The 20,666-nt window shown below is 37.7% G+C and overlaps 1 protein-coding gene across 2 annotated transcripts in view; it reads right to left on the bottom strand.

Annotated features, from left to right (window-relative positions):
• Positions 1-12,675: 12,675 nt before the first annotated feature.
• Positions 12,676-20,666, bottom strand: part of CENPH (centromere protein H) — a 33,135-nt gene continuing 25,144 nt past the window's right edge. The window contains exons 6-9 of one of the 2 annotated variants that reach the window (XM_077117410.1): positions 17,932-17,995; positions 17,539-17,590; positions 15,265-15,428; positions 12,676-13,627 (exon numbers count right to left, since the gene is read on the bottom strand). In XM_077117410.1, the coding sequence (XP_076973525.1) occupies positions 13,535-13,627; positions 15,265-15,428; positions 17,539-17,590; positions 17,932-17,995 (373 nt within the window). In that variant the 3' untranslated portion in view covers positions 12,676-13,534. The remainder of the gene's footprint in view (positions 13,628-15,264; positions 15,429-17,538; positions 17,591-17,931; positions 17,996-20,666) is intronic. The other variant, XM_077117409.1, reaches the window with a different exon arrangement.

Here is a 20,666-nt window from a genome sequence, read left to right as displayed (position 1 = left end):
GTAGTCCAAAATTTAATCTGAATCAAAATAATACATTTTTATTGTGGCATCCTAAATTGGACATTCTTGTTAAAACTTGGGAGTTAGCAGCAAGCTCAGAAAGATCAGTCAATTACTGGTAAATGGAAGGCCACCTCGTTTATTGGCATTGCTTAATTCCGAGTTCTGTTTGTTTCCTGTACTATCCTCGTGATAGTGAACTACTGCCTCTGCTTCAAGTTTAAGAGCGCTCAGAAGTTCAAGTTTTCTATAAAGTTGTATTTTGAAACATAAGCCACTCATCTCTCGTCCTTCAAAAGTTACACTGTTTTATAGTAAATGGTAATGTTTACGTCGATTTTTAATTCACAATATGTTGCGATCATTTAACATAACCTTGGAGGTAATTCTCTTTAAGCTTTTGCAAATACAGTGACCAATCTTTCAATCTTTTTGATGATACAGAACAGTGGTTTCTAAATCTGGGTTGCTTTTTAGAAATATAAATTACCGAGCCCATATATAACCCATTCTGATTCCATATGTATGGGAAGGAGTCCAAAAATCTATTTTCAAAAAGGCTTTCAAAGCTTCTCTTAGCAGTATATATGTATGTGATTAGAGGGGCAAAGGACATAAATAGTTCACAGAAAAATAAAAATGGCTTTAAAAAATCTAAAAGACATTTAATCTCATTAAAAGGAAATTTAAACTACATTGAAACACTATTTTCATATATTAAATTGGCAAAAAAAAACACACACACTTTGTTAGGGAGGCTATGTGAAAAGAAGCACTCACATATATTGCTGATGGGAGTAAAAGATTGGAATACAACTTCTGCGATAGCAATTTGCTAAGTTTTAAATGCAAAGTTACCCTTGATTTAATCTTTACCTGACATTCATTCTTCTGGGAATTTATGCTGTAGATAAACTGCAGACATTTGAAATGACAGAAGTCTGAGGTTATTTATTGCAGCATTATTTGTATTAGCAAAAAAAAAATTGGAAATTACAAATTTTCACAAGAAGAGATTGGGTAAATAACTATATTATATCCACACAAAATAATACTATATAACCATTAAAAAAATTAGAAAGAATGAGGAAGCTCTCTATGTATAATATGGACAACTCTCCTGAATATAGGTTAAGTGAAAAAAGCAAGGAAGAAGAATGTATGTAGCGTGTTTTACTTTTTGTGTAAGAAAGAGTGCATTTAAGTTTGCTAATGCTGCTGGAAAGCAATGTACTAGAAATTGAATGGCTTTTATAAGGGGGATTTATTAAGTTATACATTTAAGTTTTAAGGCCATAAAAATGTCAAAACCAAGATATTCAGAAAAAGACACCCTGACTCAAGAAAGGCCGATAGTGTCCGGAACACCACTGTCAGCTGGGAAGGCTCGTGGCTGGTGTCTGCTGGTCTTTCAGCTTCTGGTTTGAAACAGCTTCTCTGGGGCCTGTTTCTTTCTGTATCTCCAGATGTCTCTGTGTCCGCTCTAAGCTTTTTCCAAAACGGTCTCCTCTTAAAGGACTCCAGTAAACTAATCAAGACCTATCTTGAAAGGGTGGAGTCACATCTCCATCTAATCAAAAGATCACACCCACAATTGGGTGTGTCACACCTCCATAGAAACAACCCAATCAAATTCAATAGTGTACACCCTACACGACTGAATCTGGATTTAAGGACATGGCTTTTCTGGGGTTCCCATAAATTTAAAACCAGCACTGAGCGCATAAGTTTCCTAAGGCTGCTCTAACAAATTTCCACAAACTGAGTTGCTTTTGAAGTTGTCTTGGCAGGATTTGTTTCTTCTAAGCAGCTCAGAGGGAGACTGTTCCATGCTTCTCCCCTAGCTTCTGCTGATTGCTAATAATCTTTGGCATTCCTTGGTTTGTAGTACAACTCCAATCTCTGCCTCAGTCTCCACATGTCTTTCTCCCCTCTGTGTGTCTATGTCCTAATTTCACTTTTCTCAAAAGGACAACAGTCACTGGATTAGGACCTACCCTAGTCTTAACTTGAATATACCTGCAAAGACTCTATTTCCCAAGAAGGTCATATTCACAGGTTCCAGGGATATGTCTTTCACATATCTTTGGGGGGAACACAATTCAACCAACAACAATCTGACCTCTCCCTGTCTCCTCCCAATTTATGTCAGTGCAAAATACAATCACCCCATCCCTACATTCCCAAAAGCTTTAACACATTCCAGCATAAACTCTAAATCCCAAATCTTATCTGAACATAATCAACTCAAAAAGTCCCAAATCTCATTTTCTAAATCATATAAATCAAGTATGGGTGAGCCTCCAGCTATAGTCCATTCTGGGGCAAAATTCCTTTCCATCTGTGGATCTGTGAGCCCTTGAAAACAAGTTATCTGCTTCCAAAATACAATGATGGATCAGGCATCAGGGTAAACGTTCTCTTTCCAAAAGAGAAATTAGAAAAAGGGGTCGCAGATCCTAAGCAAATCCACTAAGCAAATTTCATTAGGTTTCAAGGGTTGAGAATAATTCTGTGGCTTAACCTGTACTCTTTTACTGTCAGTCTTGGCCAGCAGACTAGAGTCACTATGGAACTTTTTAGTGGTACTGGTGCCACTTTACCAGGGCATTCCTGATGATCTTGGTGAACAGTGTGTTCTCCTGGCCTTCCTATGGAACATACTCCTCTGGTGAGTCTTCTGGTCTCAGAAAATATATCTGCTCCAGCATGCCCACTTCCTTGAGCCATTAATCCCTTCCTTCAACATCTGCCACAGCAATTTAGGCATTTCAACATAGTTCAGTGTGGGATGCTTTCTCAGGGCTTCTAAAATCCACCCAAACAGTGAGGTCCTTGCCTCAGTATGAAATCCTGTATGCCAAAGGACACTTCCACATAAATCATCTCTCCTTACCCAATCTTACATTATGGCTGTTTTGATAAAGCATCCTCAAAATCAAGTTCTACAGGTATTCCTTAGTTCCTGACAGTATATGCTAATTCTTGTAGCTTCTTAAGACCTTCATCCTTTTCCTCCCTTCCCTAGCACGGGGGGCGAGGGGAGGCTGTAGTTACCAGTCTAGAAGTTAGCAAAGGAGGTGGGGCCAGATCCTAAAGATCTCTCTTATTCTCTTACTGGGGAGAGGACTTCAGTCGAAGGTTCCTAGGAGTGTGTGTATGTGGTGGTGGTGGCTACTGGTGGGGAGGGCAGGAGGTAAAGATGATAGCTTTTAATAGAGGAAGATGAGCCAGCTCTACAGGCTCTGAGAATTCAGAGGAGTATGGGGACACAACATCTTTGTAGGCATCCACCCAGATGTCCCCATTCCACGTGTGAGGGACTAAGATTACTCACATAGTCAATGCATATGACTTTGGCATAGCAGATCTGTTTCAGTTAAGCATTTAATTATTTTTGAATCTCAGCAACTCAATTAAATCCTGAATGTGGTTCTCAGCCTTTCCTGCTCTCTGACAGCAGGAGAGAAGGGTCTCTGTAAACTACTGAAGAGGTTCTCTATTCTTTGCTTAGTTTTCAAATGTTCATTCGATAATCTCAGTTTTTCATTTTCCTTCTGCAGAGCATCAAAGCAATTTAGTAACAACCAGCCAATTACACTGTCCTGCTATGTAGAGGTCACTCAACCCCTTCTTTTTCAAATGCCTATATCACACTGGCTAGAGTATTATTCTACAACTGCAGTGTTCTCTCAGTATATCACTGGTCAAAGTTTCAGCAACTGGGATGCCACCTTGTGCCAGCAACTATCCATGCCCCATATATTACCAAGTCCTCGTTGGCAGGAAGGGGGTGAGTGATGAAGTTACCGGCTTCCTCTAACCACTTTTTTTTAATTCTCATATTTTATTAAAAATGTTAACAAATATATATACTGGCACGCGCGCACGTGTGTGTGTGTGCATGCATGTGAGTACAAACTTTTTGGATATAATGTTTCAGATGTATGACAGTTTACAAAAATCAGGGTTTTTTTTTGGTGTACAAACATGACTTTTAAAATTTTTACACCTAAATTCAACTTAGGACAGGGGTCCCATTTTCTATGATGGTGAAGAAATTGTCATTTGGCCACCACAGGGGGTTCATTTGTTTCAGCCTCAACTTTGATCCTTTGGGGAAAAATGTCAGTTGGTTGAAGGTTCTCCACTGGTTTCTGTTCCTATGATGTGGACTCTGGGTGCAGGGGAGAGTGTAATATTCTGGTGGGAGGGATGGGTATGAAGGGGAGGGGGTCAGTCTGCCTGTCTGATCAAGGCTGGTCAGGGGAGGGGAGGTGCCACCTCCTTGATGGGTCTGGAGGTTGCATCTGTCCCTGCTCAGTGGCCTCCACTTGGGTGGAATGCACAGGTCTCCTTGGACCCAGTTGGTTCCGCGCTGGCTTCCTCCCACAGATCTGTCTCAGAGGCACAGCACTGGCTCCTTTTGGCCTGAGACAGTATTGCAGCCAGCCTCACTAGCTGTCATCCCTCAGCTAACCATTGACCCTTGGGGGTGACTGAGAGCTGCTGGGCCCCCTTTCCACTGCTCTTAGCCCTCAGGTAATTGATGGTAAGTGGTGACAATGGGAGTGGTGGAGTCCACCCTCACACCCTTACTGAGGTGAGACTTCTGCCTGTAGAAATCTGAAATCAAGACACAGATTCCTGACATTCAAGGATCACCTCGAATCTCACACATGGCTTTTACCTATCCTTTTCCAACCCACTACCCTTACCGCCATCATCACCAGTGGTATATGTAGAGTTATAGTATATGAATCTACCCCAGTAGAGACAAGGACATATGGGTGGTTTCCTTTTTGGTTACGGTGTTTCTTGAACATTCCTGCACATGCTTCCTGGGGGACACAGGTAAGAGTTTCCCTAGAGTGCAGACTAAGGTTTGACCAGTTCAACCCCCAAGAGTATTGAGTCCTGGACATGCCTAATCCTTCACGAATGTCTGACTTTCTAAGTTATGCTAATTGGGGGGGGCATGAGTATTTTGCTTTGGGGTTTTAACTTGAATTTCCCTTTTTGCTAACGAGATTGATATCTCATGAGTTTCTTGGCCATTCACATTTCCTCTCCTGTAAAGTGCCTGTTCCACTGTTTTACTGATTTTTTTCTTTTTGATTGTCTCTTCCTTATTGAATATATATGTGTGTGTATATAGATATCTATATTTATACATTCATGCACACATATTAGTTTCTGTCTTGACTTTTCATTTTCATTTTGATGTCTTTTGAAGCCTCTGACCACTCTTGACCAACATCAGGAAATAGATGCTGAGACAGGAGTGCAAAAGGTTTACAGAGAGGTAATGTCTATGAAAGATAAAAAGGAGAGGAAGCAGTACTGGATAGGGAGAGACTCAAACCATAAAAAAAGATCACAAAGTCCCAGCCAACTCAACAGGAATCTCTAAAGCAAAGATTACCAGTTAGAAGAATCCTGTATTGGGCAGAAGAGGTAGCTCTAAGATTCCTGCTTTGCCCAGCCATTGACTGGGAATTGCCTAAAAAGTATGGCCAAATCTCAAAAGCTGGGGCAGATCATGCAGGTGCCGATAGCTGGAGACTGTCAGCTAACTGTATTGCTTGCGGCTGAACAGCAAATTATTTCTTCACGTGATATGTGAGTGCCACACCTGCATGGTTGCTACATTTGTTGATAGCAGAATGGATAATTTTTGGTAATACATATGATGGAGTATTACAGCAGTGAAAAACAATGAAATACAACTATGTACAATTACATGGATGATTCCCAAGAATATACTAATGTGAGAAAAAGCAAATGGTGTTAATGATACCTACTGCAAAAATACCATTTATATAAAATTCAAAATTTGAAAAGTTAAATATATTTTTTATAGGGATACAAAAAACATGGTAAAACTAAAAAGTAAAGCAAAGTGAATATGAAGAAAATTCAGACAGTGCATGTTTTGGGGGAAGAGGAAAGAATGGTACCGAGTAGGAATATTGTTTTGTTTTTTCAAACTTTTTAGTTTGAAATAATTTCAAACTTACAGGACAGTTGAAAAAAATGATACAAACCCCATACTGAGGACTCAACATACTCCCCACCCAATACACAGACACTGTGATGATTTTAAAATATGCCTGCAAATTCTTTAATTCTCTTCCCTTCAAGAAGCAGAGGTTAATTTCCCTCCCTTGGAATGTGGGCTGGACTTAGTGATTCGCATCTAATGAATAAAATGTTACAGAAGTGGTGCTCTGTGACTTCTCATACATTTCTGGCTCTGGGGCAAGCCAGTTGACATGTCCATGTAGGGGAAGCTGAGGCCTGCTGGGAAAAATCAGTACTAACTTGTCACCCTAGTCAAGCCTTCAAATTACTGCAGTACCTGCCAACATTCTGACTGTAGCCTCATGAGAAACTGATGAGAAACAGAAATTCCTTGTCCACAGAAAACTGTGACTATATTTATTGTTGTGACCAAGACTGTTTTTCTTTCTCTTGACTAAGCTGCCAGTCTTACTCATCACGGGCCCCATCCCATTCCCTCGCACATCCTGGTTACCTTAAACCTAATCTTGCAGCTGTGGGACTGCACAGAAAAACAACTTGGACTGCAGGAAAAAGACATGAGACCCTAACTATTCTAAATATCAATCTTGCCCCAACTCCCCTTCCCTCTCCCCTCAGCTTATGTTACCCAGGTGCCTGAGAGGCTCCTAACTAGACAGTTTCTTATCTTGCCCTCTGGGCCAGTTTAAATCTGTTGCGTACCCAGAAAAGCCAAATTCTTTAATCCTCACTAAATATTGCTGGGTGGAACCTTTCTGATTGTGTCCATGGAGATATGACCCACCCAATTGTGGGTGGTAACTTTTGATTAGATGGTTTCCATGGAAGTGAGTCTCCATCCATTCAAGGTGGGGTTGCTCACTGGAACCCTTTAAGAGGGAACCATTTTGGAAAGAGCTATGAGAGCCCACACAGCCAGACACTTTTGGAGATGAAGAAGGAAAAAACCCATGGGGGAGCTTCATGAAACAAGAAGCCTGGAGAGAAAGCTAGCAGATGTCACCATGTGCCTTTCAAGTCGAAAGAGAAACCCTGAATGTTATCAGCCTTCTTGAACCAAGGTATCTTTCCCTGGATGCCTTAGATTGGACTTTTCTACAGACTTGTTTTAATTTGGACATTTTCATGGTCTTAGAACATGTGAACTTGCAACTTAATTCCCTTTTTAAAAAGCTGTTCCATTTCTGGTTTATCGCATTCTGGCAGCTTACAAACTAGAACAGATTTTCTAGGGAGGTGCTGCTGTGGTTTGCAAATACCAAACATGTTGGAACGGCTTTTTAAATGGATAAGGGGAAGATTCTGGAAGAGTTGTGAGGAGCTTGATAGAGAAGAACTAGAATGCTTTGAAGAGACTGTTGAAAGGTAAACTCAGCAAACTCACTAAAGATGAGGAGAAGAAGTTCAGGAGAGAAATGGCTGCCCTGAGGTGGCAGGGGATAGGTTTTTATGGCTTGGGGGTAGGAATTAGGCATTTTTCATTGGTGGGTTTTTGGGAGTTGACAGTCTTCCGTTGGTGAGGTTGAAGACTTAAATGCTGCTTTAATTATACAGGGTTGTAAATGTCTGAGGGCAGAGGTTGAGTAAAGGGAGGTTATCTCAAGAGGGCAACTGCTGGAGGGTGAAGGAGATGAGGGTTGGCGTGGATTGGGGTGGAAGAAGCTTTCTGAAATATTTGCCAGGGGTAAGTTACATCATGGGAGAAGGGGTCCTGTCCTTCAGGCCTAACAACTGTTGGTAGAAATGTGGACTCTTAAGATATCCCTGACAAGGCTCTATATAGAAATCAGGCCTGTGTTACTGCAAACTGGAAGGAAGGTGATCCTTGTTTTAAAATGGCAGATAATTTGACAAAATTGACTAGTGACTTTGGCTGGAAGGCAGATTTTAAAAGCCATGAACTTGCATATTTAGCAGAAGAGATTTCTGAATTAAATGTGGAAAATGTAGCCTGGTTTCTCCTTACAACTTATAGTGAAATATGACAGGAAAGAGATAAGCTGAGAACTGAACTCTTGGGTATAAAGAAACCAGAAATTTGTGGTCTGAAAAACTCTGGGCTTCCAGAAAGGAAGACCCAAGTGAAAAATGCCCCACATGAGGGTTTAACGAAACATGGAGGCAATCAGCCATTACAGAAAAGGCCAGGATTGGAGATGGAGTTACTCAGCAAGGACTTGTGGAAACTCCTTTTGTCTGATGGGCATGCATGAATCTTGCTTACTACATAGAAAGCCAACAAGAGTGCTGTGGAACCGCTGCCAGTCTGTACTAAAAGTCTCAGAAAAGTGACAAAATGAAGGTAAAATGTCTTCAGAGGTAGAACCATGGAGACTAAGGTCTGAAGTTAAGAGACCTTGGGCCAGGAAAGCAGACTCACCTGATCTCCTGAGCAGGTGAGCTCAGTGAGATGAGCTTGCCCCTAAGGCAGTGGAAGTGTTGTGCTGCCTCAGGCCATGGAGAGGGTGGAGCACATTCCTTGGGGATTGGGGAGAGATCCTGGCTGTCACCACGTGGAGAGGTTGAGTGTGTGCCTCAGAGATGGCAGAGAATCTGGTTGCGGCCCCGATGCTTGGAGAAGGTGGTGCCCCAATGTCCCCTAAGTTTGCATTCAACGAGAGGAAGGCCTTTGCATAAACCCTTGGAAAGGGTGGGACTGCCGCTTTCTAAAGCTCTGAAGAAAAATGACTTTCAGACTTTGAAATCTAATAGAGTTTGCCCTGCAGGTTTTTGAAACTGCTTGCGTCTGGTGACCGCTGTGTTCCAATTTTTCCCTATGGAAATGGGAGTATGTATTCTATGACTGTCCCTACTTTATATGTTGGCAGCAAATAACTTGATCTGAATTTTACAGGTCCAGAGACAGAGGAGAATTTTGCCTTAGGAAAGACCATACTGTTACTAACTTTGATAGATTCTGCACTGTTTCTGACTTTGTATTGTTACTGAAATGGCTTAAGGCCTTGTGATATTGCGATGGAATGAATGTATTTTGCATTTGGAAAGATGTCTTTTGGGGGTCCAAAGGGTGGAATGTGCCAATTTGAATCTGGTGTACCCCAGAAAAGCCAAATTCTTAATCATCTTTAGAGGGAACCACTTTGGAAAAAGCCATAGAGCCCATGCAGACTTTTGGAGATGAAGAAGGAAAATGCCCCCAGGAGAGCTTCATTAAACAAGAAGCCTGGAGAGAAAGCTAGCAGACATCACCACGTTCTCCATATGCCTTTCCAGTTGAGAGAGAAACCCTGAATGTCTTCAGCCTTCCTGAACTAAGGTATCTTTCCCTGAATGCCTTAGATTGGACATTTCTATAGACTTGCTTTAATTTGGACATTTTCAAGGCCTTAAAACATGTAAACTTGCAACTTAATACCCATTTTTAAAAGCGGGTATTTCTGGTATATAGCACCCTGGCAGCCTGCAAACTAGAACATGGAGTTACCTAACATTTGCCATGTGTTATCTGAGAATTTGCTACAGTCCTGTTTCCTATTTGCTGGATGTGTGAGGGGATATAACCTTTTTTTAAAATTTTCTTTCTTAATTTTTATAACTTGTCTTTTTAATTCACAGGTCTCCACATCAAGAAAAGTCACACTGTGGCTATGTGATTGTGAAAACCTTGTGTATGATGCTCCCTTTATCCAGGGTATAGAAGATGAGTAAAAAAAATATGGAAAGAAAATAAATAAGGAAGGATAAGGGGTAAAAATAAACTGGGTAGATTAAAATACCAGTGGTCAATGAGAGGGAGGGGACGATTTTTTTCTTTCTTCTTTTTCTGAAGTGATGCAAATGTCCTAAAAATGATCATGGTGATGAATACATAAATATTTGATGATAATGTGAGCCACTGATTGTACATCATGTATGGACTATATGTGTGTGAAGATCTGTCAATAAAAATATTCAAAAATAGTCACACTTGATCTTGTGTGGCTATCAGGAGATCCTAAATTCTGAAACCAATATCATGATTGGATGACAACCTAACTTCCTTGGAGAGGGGTATCTTTTACATGCAGAAGGAATGTGAATATTTATGACTAAGATAGTGGCCTGTACCAGATTGTATTCTTTTCAACAAATATGTACTCTTTTCTCCCATCCCTTAACCCAGTCCCCCCAACCCCCCTTCCTTCACATACACACAAACACTGCTGTGGGAGAGGTATACTTCTCTGCCTGTGATTTGGACTTGGTCAATGGAATAGGATGGACATAATGTATACTTCTACTGTCATGGTCAGGTTCATGTGTCAACTTGGCCAAGTGGTGGTACCTGTTTGTCTGGTCAGGCAAGTGTCGGACTGTCTGTTGAAATGAGGACATTTCATAGAATTAAATCATGATCACACCAGCTGATTCCATTTGTAATCAGCCAAGGGGAGTGTCTTCTGCAATGAGACACTCTAATCACTGGAAGCCTTTTGAGGAGGATTCAGAGGAGAGAGGCTCTCTTCCCGCTTTGGCTGATAAGCCTCTCCTATGGAGTTCGTCCAGACCCTCAGCTGGAATCGTCGGCTTCACAGCCTGCCCTGCGGATTTTGGACTCTGCATTTCCACGGTCACGCGAGACATCTTTATAAATTTTATATTTGTGAGTGTTCCCTTTTGATTCTGTTTCTCTAGAGAACCCTAACTAATACATCTGAGAAAGTGTTTTGTGTGATTTCAATCTTTTTAAATTTATTGAGACTTGCTTCGTGACCCAGCATATGATCTATCCTTTAGAATGATCCATGAGCACTTGAGAAAAAGGTATATCCTGCTGTTGTGGGGTGTAACATTCTATAAATGTCTGGTAAATCTAGCTCATCTATTGTACTATTCAAATTCTGTTTCTTTATTGATCCTCTGTCTAGATTTCTGGATGAAGAGTGGGGAATTGAAGTGTCCAACTATCATGGTAGATTTGTCTATTTCTCTTCTCAGTGTTTTCAGTGTTTGCCTCATGTACTTTGGAGCATTCTGGCTTGGTGCATAAATATTTGTGATTGTTATGTCTTCTTGTTGAATTGTTCCTTTTATTAACACATAGTGTTCTTCTTTGTCTCTTAACTGTTTTACATCTGAAGTCTAATTTGTTGGATATTAGTATAGCTACTCCTGCTATACTGGTTGTTGCATGGAATATCTTTTCCCTTCCTTTCACTTTCAACCTATGTTTACCCTTGGGTCTAAGATGGTTTCCTGTACACAGTATGTTTTTCAATCCATTCTGTCAGTCTATGTCTTTTGATTGGGGAATTTAATCCATTAACATTTAGTGTTATTACTATACAGGCTGTACTTTCTTCTACCATTTTGCCTTCTGGATTTTATATATGTGCTGGTCTGAAACGATACATGTACTCTAGAAAAGCCATGTTTTAATCCTAATCCCATTTTGTAAAGGCAGATGTTTCTTATAATACCTATTCAGTACTGTATGCTTTAAACTGTACTTAGATCATCTCCCTGGAGATGTGATTTAATCAAGAGTTGTTAAACTGGATTAGGTAGAGGCGTGTCTCCACCCATTTGGGTGGGTCTTGATTAGTTTCTGAAGTCCTATAAAAGAGGAAACATTTTGGAGAATGAGAGATTCAGAGAAAGCAGAGCAGAATGAAATAGCCACGAGAAGCAGAGTCCACTGGCCAGCGACCTTTGGAGAGGAAGAAGGAAAATGCCTCCCGGGGAACTTCATGAAACAGGAAGTCAGGAGAAGAAGCCAACAAATGATGCCATGTTCACCACGTGCCCTTCCAGATGAGAGAGGAACCCTGACTGTGTTCACCATGTGCCTTTCCAGGTAAGAGAGAAACTCTGACTGTATCTGCCATGTGCTCTTCCACTTGAGAGAGAAACCCTGAACTTCAATCGGCCTTCTTGAATCAAGGTATCCTTCCTTGGATGCCTTAGATTGGACATTTCTATAGACTTGCTTTAATTGGGACATTTTCTCAGTCTTAGAACTGTAAACTATTAAATGCCCCCTTTTAAAAGCCACCCTGTTTCTGGTACATTACATTCTGGCAGCTAGTAAACTAGAACATCTACCAAGAAAGGGTTTTAAATGTGCTTGTGTGATTTCACTTTGCCTCTTAAGCTCCCACTCTCTGCCACAGAACATCTTTTAGATAGTGGCTGCTTGCTCCCTCAAGTCCAGGATAGGGATGAACAGCTGAACCACAGACCCCAGAGTGAGGAATAAAAGTTCCAGAAATTTGGGGTCGTTATTCAAAGTTGACTGATACAATTTCTTTCTCAGACATGGGCTTTAAAAGGGTATCACAGGACAATAAATTCTGGGGACATGGAGCAGTAAAAAATTTTCAGATGATATTAATAATCACTTGGGTTGAGATTCTCTGATTATGTAATTCTGCCACTGGATCAGGAAAGCATTTTCCAAAGTTTTTCTAAAAGTAAAATATAACTCGCTTTACAACAATTTGTGTAGACAATTTCTAAGAATACACTATGGCAAAAATAATAGAACTATACATAAATTATGATTTACCAAAATAAATGAAGGAAAACTAAAAATATTACAAAGAAAAGAATTCAAGTTTAGCAACTGAATAAACCAAATTCAAGTTTAGGCAAATCTATTTGTCTTAATCTAAGCAGATTTTAAATGCTATGATCTACTGCAGTGCATCTCTTCCAAGACTGAAGTCTTTCTAAACAGAACACTGAAAACACTGTATCATCTGTAAACATGATCAACAGTTTCAGATTAATAAACCACTCTAATCAGTTTTCCAAAAATGGAATGGGATGGTGTAAAAAGCTGCAAGTTCTTTTTTTTTGGGAGGTGGGGTGGGGTGCATGGTCCAAGAACTGAATGCGGGTCTCCTGCATGGAAGGCGAGCATTCTACCACTGAACCACCTATGCACCCTGAAGTTCTTTTTTTTTTAATCAGTAAGACAGCGTAACATTCAGTCCTTAAAAAAAATTTTATGATAATGTATGTTAAATACAGAAATACAATGAGAAAAAAGTCACTCATAATCTCACCAAAAATAATCACAACTTAACATTGTGGATATGATTTTCTATTTTTGCTAGACAAACAAATGCACAGAAAGCATTCCAAATTAGAGTTGAGAGTGCAAGGAATGTTGTTAAAATTTTTCCACAAATCAGTGCGGGGTAACAGTGGCTCAGTGGCAGAATTCTTGCCTGCCATGCTGGAGACCTGCATTCAATTCCCGGTGCCTGCTCATGCAAAACATATCCATAAATCAGTGGAAAGCTAGACCAGCTGTCTTTCAGAACCCTTCCATGGCAAAGATTTTTGGATTCTTTAGAACATGTCAGTCACTTTAATTATTATATTTAAAACAAGAAATTCTTTATTATAGTATTAAGTCAAGCAAAAAAAAGAAAAAAGGCAGTATTAGAATAGTTCCAAAAACTCTGAAAATACATTTCACTTTGCTATTTAAATGATGTATCAAAAACAAAAACAAAAAAATGTCTACAAAGAATTCTTATTAAATCATGAATACATTCTTCTCAAGTTGCAGAACAGTTTCCTTAAGGGCAGAATCTTCTGCCCAGTTGGCTTTACTCCCCAAAATGAGGTTCTGTAACAAAAAAACAAACAGAAAAAACAAATTACAAGTACTTTAAACAATACTCATTAAACATTTACTACATATGTGGATCTGTGATGAGAAAAAATAGTAATAAATTCTTGTTTCCACTTCCAGTAAGGCTTCAGCCTTGATCCCCATAATGCTAGGAAATATTTACAATGTTAAAATAATTTTTAATCATCCACCAGTTTCTCTATATATTTTTTACTTGTTAAGTAAAAATGGCATTTTAGATTACAGGAAAAAGACTACAGCTGTAGTTCAGAGTTCATTTTACATTTCTATTATGAAAAAATAATTATTAAGTAAAACAAAAGATTAGTCTTTAGCCCTTGCAAAGATTCATGACCCTGAAAAAGGTTAAGAGAGTTTTTGTGGTAGGCAATGGAAAAATGATAATGGTTATAATTACTGAAAATTCCGGTCATTTTTCAAAAAAACTAAGGCTCAGTGATACTGAGTTGTTAACTGAAACACTGTTAAATCAGATTTTAGCATATATGCGTTATATTGTTATATATCAAAATATTAAAAATTTTGCCCTATATTAGGTACACTGCTATAAATGAATGAAGTGCTAATGTATACAAATTTAGCCAAATTTATGAAGACGTGGAACATTCAAATATGACAGACCCCTAAAGGCTGATCTTAGGGACAAAGAAAGCCCCTAATATTGGGCAAAACTGTGTTTTATTTAACAAAGCAATGAGTTTGTTAAATAAAAATTAACACTAATTTATAGGATATCAATAAAAATTAAGAAATACAGAATAACAAAAAACTTCAAAGTAGCATGAATGAACATGTATCAAAAAAAAGAAAAAATGATTCTATACTCATGATGCAATCTTCTACCTGAGGTTATCCTACGGGTTTGGTAACTCCTAATACAATTACCCATTGCTGCTAAAAAGTAGCTATAAAATCTGGAGATGAATGTCTTTAGTAACATACAAGATATCATATTTTACAGGTCAGCATTTACTTTAAACAAAATAGGTAGTCTACAACTGTAAATCTCACGTAGTTGAAAAGTGGTAATTTAAGCATTACATCTCAGTAGTTGCAGAGGAATACTACAATTTTAAAAGTAATAAAAGAAGACCTCAGAATAAAAAAGTACATAAAATCTTTAAACTGGCATAATAACTGCCAACATTTACTGAGAATTTACCTGAACCAGACATGATAAATAACCCAATATGGATTATCTTTCGATCTCACAATCACTTTTTCTCAACAAAGAAACTAAGGCTTAGAAAAGTTAAGTAATTTGCTCAAAGTTGGAGTTAGGACCTTAACATTAAATTTCCACCACTCCCATTTCTTCTCTACTCCATCTCTCAATTTGGGGTTGAACACTCTCCTCCATTATACCATACTGCCTCCACAGAACTGCCAAAATCATTCCATTTACAAATGTCTATGTCTATGTCTAACCATAATGAGGGATTAAGACCTTAAAGCATTAAATACATGAATTCCAAATATATGCAAACAGACCAATATTCAGTACTGAATTATTTTATCAAGATGAAAGACTTAAGTTATAACTAAAAGTATGTCAACATTGGAATAGCATGAATTATTTTTAAAAGTGCCCTCATTTACATAAATTTTACCTGGAACACATGTTGAATAACTGTCGTAATCTGCATCTCCAACTGTAGGTTTTGTTGTATGGTCTTTATCTTGTCTGAATTTTCCACACTGTCCAAATCACCTTTCTGTTTGTTCTTTTCAGTCTGTATTTCTAAAAGTTTACTTTCTGAAGCTTGTTTTAATTCTATTAGGTTAAAAATAAACAATAATATTACATATGACAACTCCACAAAGAATCTTGACAAATTATGAAGTAGAACATTTCCTGGTTATTTTAGTGAAGAGAAAAATTTTAATAAACTGCAATTTAGGCTTCAGTTCTATTTTAATCTGAAAATACTTCTTTGATGCAAAAATATTGTATTTTAATTTTATACTTTGCAACACTCCCAAATAAGATGTTCAAAGTATTTATGTATGACAATGATAGCTGTCTCCAAATGTCACAAGTGGCATTATATGAAAGAGGGCTTATTCTGGGTTTTCAAAGAATAGATAGGAAATATACATAAAAACAAAGAAATGGTTTTTCACCCCATTTAATTAGAAGAAATGGCTCATAAACAAGGTACATTTTTTAATGAAACATAAGATGCCCTTCTCTAGAGGTAATACCTTCAATCAATTTTTCTATTTTCTGGAATATTCTAAAAAGCAAATTATTCAAAAATACAAATGGGTGTATTGCAGGAGCAATTCCTTAAAACCAATATATTAAAAGTAGGTAGGTGTTGGGGAGAAAAGGTAATTCAGTGGTAGAATTCTCACCTGCCACGCGGGAGACCCAGGTTCGATATTTCCAGCCCATGTTCTTCCCAAACAAACCAACAAATAAAAAAAATTCAACAAATGGTGCTGCAGTAACAGGATACTCACATGGAAAAACAATAAAATGTGACCCCACCATACAGCATATAAAAAAAAAAAAGAGGTGGGTGTAACTAACAGCAATGAAATGTGGATATGATTGTGATTAAAAGGAAAAGTTTAGGGTTGAGTATATTACTTGAAGGAAAGCCAGAGGAAGAAACATGGGACCATATAACATAATGAATCTTTTTCAGGGTGAAAATGTTCTAGAATTGATTGTCGTGATGAAAGCACAGCTCTGTGAATATAATAGAAAATACTGTATACTTTAGATGGATTGCCTGGTATGTGAATTTATTTCAAAATTGCTTAAAAAAGAGTAGTTGAGACATTGGTCTAATGTTAGAACATCAAGGAATATTATAATGCTTTTACCCAATAGAAAAAAAAAGAATCAGCTAGGGTATTCTTTAAAGTAAGTCTTTAACAGCCCCCTCCCATATAGATTCTGATTAAGTGGACCTGGCCCACAAATCAGTTTTTAATGAGCTCCCCAGATGGTTGTTATGATCAGATAAGTTTAGAGACCTACAACTTTAATAAAGCATTGTATTCTCCAAAAAAAGAAAAGTAGGTGGAAAGGCAGTAGAAAAAATTAAACACTAAAAAGGCAATTAGATCAAATAACCAAGACCACTTAATGACCCTGAGATTTGTGCTAACAGGCAAATCTATGAAATGATTAAAAATAATACCTCGTTATACTGTTAAATGAAAAAAAAAAAAGCAATTTACAGCACAGTATAAAATGATGCCAACTGTTTTTTTTGGCATGGGCAGACTTCTGGGAATTGAATCTGGGTCTATGGCAGGCGAGAATTCTGCCACTGAGCCACCATGTCACCACCCCCAAATGTGTTTTATAAGAAATATGCATTGATGACTGGTTATCTCTCATTGGTAAAATTCAAACTTTTTCCGTGTACTGTTCTATTTCCAAATTTTCTACAGAAAACATGTATTACTTTTGAAATAAATATTTCAATAATTTCAAAGCAAAAAGTCATCTCATGTTCATGGCAAATTAAGTGAAAAAGCCGTAGAACCATATGTATCAACTGATCCTTTAAATATTACGTATATATAAATATGTTTGTATGGGCATAGAAAAAGGACATATTACCTGGAAGGATATATACCAAGTTGTGATCATGCAAGAATGAGGCATGACTTCCACATTATACTTTTCTGCATTATTTGATTTGTTTTTCACACTGAGAATGTATTAGGTGCATGATTTAAAGTTCTAAAATAAAAATAAAGTAAAATGCATTTCACTTCATCTCCAATTTTTAAAGTAGCCATGCCCAAAATTTGAAGAAATTTTGAAAATTAAGAAATTTCTCACTGGCCAAGAGATCTGGCCTTATCAATCTTCATGGTAAGTGAAAATATGCTCTAAAAAAATAAAGTGTTCTACATACGCAATCTCTTCTTTCTAACATCAAGCAGTTTTTCCTCTAAATCCCAAGATTTCTGTTATTAAAAATAAAAAGAGTAAAGCATGTCACCTAATAATAAACACACAATATTTATCACTGAATTCTATTAGTTTCATGTTTTCAAATGTTCCACTTTTCAATTCCTTAATTTCCACATAATGAAAGGAAGAGATAGCTTAGATTACAAGTAGATATTTAACAACATTGGTAAGAAATAAAGGAGCTATGAAAAAGAGAGAAAAATTTAAGCACAGTCAATTCTAACCATACTAGCCCCTTAAGGCAATCCTATTTAATCAAGTACAATACAGTTACCAGTAAGAAGTTACTACTGGTATCATGACAATGCATAAGCAGATTCATGTGCAGGCTTACCCGTTGTGATTTCATTATTAACTTATTTAACTTTAATACATTTTTCATGCTGTCCATGAGCAAACTAAAAAGAAAAGAGAAATATACAACTCATTACCCTTATAATAAATTAACTTTTTCATTAATGAAGGAATCAATTGGTATATATTTACTTTCGTACCCATTGTATATTTGCATAGGAAGTCATCATTTAACAAAATAAATCTGGAAAAGTTTGATGTAAATGAAATTTTTGTTACAAAATTAGAGATGCATTTCCCTAGCAAAATTATTGGTCACAGGCTTCAAAGAATATTAAATTTAAGAATGTAGGAAAATTTCTAAAATTTCATTATTTAGGGTGAAAAAATACCCAAATAACTTGCTAATAAGTTGCTTTTTAGCCCTCCTTCAACAAATATTTCAAAGCTCTTACTACATGCCAAGAACTGCGCAAGGTACCAGTAACATAAAACAGAATAAAACATGATACCTATCTTCAAAGAGGAAAAGAATCTGGTGGGGAAGAAAAATAAATCCAAAACCACAGTATGGTGTAACAAGGAAAACCCTTAACATGAGCATGAAAAGATGTGAAGTAATTACTTAGGTCAAGTAGTTTGGTATAATTTGAGCAAGACGGCACTGATTAAGATTGGGAAAGAACAGTGTGCCAAAACTGATTATAGTTCAGTGTGCCAAAAACACTTGGGTGGCTTGTTAAAATGTGGATTCCCAGCCCCCACCTTCAGAGATTCTTATTCAGTAGGCCTGTGATTGGACGAGCAATGTGATCATTGTGATGGTGCTAATTATTCAGATAATGGATAGGTTTGAGAAATACCGTGGAAGGTTCTTACTGGGGAGGCTTAAAAGAGGAATCTCTGCAAAGACCTGGGAAAGCTGAACTCAGTTTTCTGTCAGTTACAACTATACTTGGTTGTAAACTTTAAAACATGCTGAGGACACTGCCTTGGCCTGCATGACCTTTCTATTGTCTATGTGATGATTCTGTCCTACACCCCTTTAACTCAGGCATGTTTTAAGTTTTCCTTTTGTGGGAGAGCAAAGCTAGAAAGTTCAAATTCAGTATTAGGATTGGATTGATGTAATCTTGGTGTTAGTTGCAGTATGGGGAGAATGCACCTGTGTAATGGGTAAGATGCCTAGATGTAAGAAGTGCCCATATACCATCCTGCTACATTTCTGGTGCTAACTGGAGGGGATACTATATTACAAGACTTTTTGAGCTTTGGGAGACAACTGCAAGCCTAAGGCCAGATTATGAAAGATCTTGAGTGCCCAACTCTATTCATATTCCCTGGCAAACTGTTTGATCTGTACAAGTTCATTTTTGCCAATCAAATATGAGGAGTATACTTCCTACCTCAATGGGCTGATGCTAGATTAAATGAGATGGCTTTTTTCCCTGGTTTATGGTAAATATCAATAAAAACTTACATTCAAAACCTTTCTTCAAAATTTTAAGATTGTCTGAATAAACCTCCATTTTTCCTAGGGTTGTAATCCATATAGAACAAGATGTCAACAGGACTATAAAAGTTGTTTTAATGTTGGGGGGGCCCTCAACATTTCCTTATTAAGATAAAGATGGATGGAAATAACAGTAAAAATAACTCATGAGAATTTTTGATATTCTCACAGGCAGTGGGGACAGCCAAACCAACAAGCCGAGCCTCCAATCTTGGGGTTTGTTCATATGAAACTTAATATCCAAAAGGATAGGCTAAGCCTACTTAAAATCAGGTCTAAGAGTCACCCGCAAGAGAACCTCTTTTGTTGCTCAGATGTGGCCTCTCTCTCTCGGCCGACACAGCAAGCAAACTCACTGCCCTCCCCCTGTCTACGTGGGACATGACTCCCAGGGGTGTGGACCTTCCTGGCAATGTGGGACAGAAATCCTAGAATGAGCTGGAACTCAGCATCAAGGGATTGAGAAAATCTTCTCGACCAAAAGGGGGAAGAGTGAAATGAGACAAAATAAAGTGTCAGTGGCTGAGAGATTCCAAACAGAGTTGAGAGCTTATCCTGGAGGTTATTCTCATGTATTAAATATAGGTATCACTTTGTTAGTCAAGATGTAATGGAGAGGCTGGAGGGAACTGCCTGAAAATGTGGAGCTGTGCTCCTGTGGCCATGTTTCTTGAAGATAACTGTAAGATGATATGGCTGTCACACTGTGACTGTGAGGTTGTGAGAGCCTTGTGTCTGATGCTCCTTTAGTTTACCTTATTGACGGACAAGTAAAACACACGGATTAAAAATAAATAATAGGGGAAACAAATGTTAAAATAAATTTAGTAGATTGAAATGCTGGTGATTGGTGAAGGGGAAGGGGAAGGAGTATGGTATGTATGAATTTTTTTGTTTTATTTTTATTGCTTTTATTGAATTGATGCAGAGGTTCTAAGAAATGATCATCATGATGAATATATACAACTATATGATGATAGTGTGAGTTACTGATTATACAACAAGAATGGAAAGATCATATGATAAGAATGTTTGTGTTTTTGTATGTAGTTATGTATCATAAATAAAAAAATAAATTAAAAAGAAAGGGATGATGATGAATATGCAACTATGTGATGATATTGTGAATTACTGATTATATATGTAGAATGGAAAGATCATATATTAAGAATGTTTGTTTCTCTGTTGTCATATTTTTAAAAAAAGTTTAAAATCAATAAAAATTAAAAAAAAACGTGAACCATGAAAAAGAAAACAAACAA

This window comes from Tamandua tetradactyla, chromosome 9 (genome assembly GCF_023851605.1).
Source record: "Tamandua tetradactyla isolate mTamTet1 chromosome 9, mTamTet1.pri, whole genome shotgun sequence".
Taxonomy (NCBI): Eukaryota; Metazoa; Chordata; class Mammalia; order Pilosa; family Myrmecophagidae; genus Tamandua; species Tamandua tetradactyla.
This window is presented reverse-complemented; position numbering and strand designations above follow the sequence as displayed.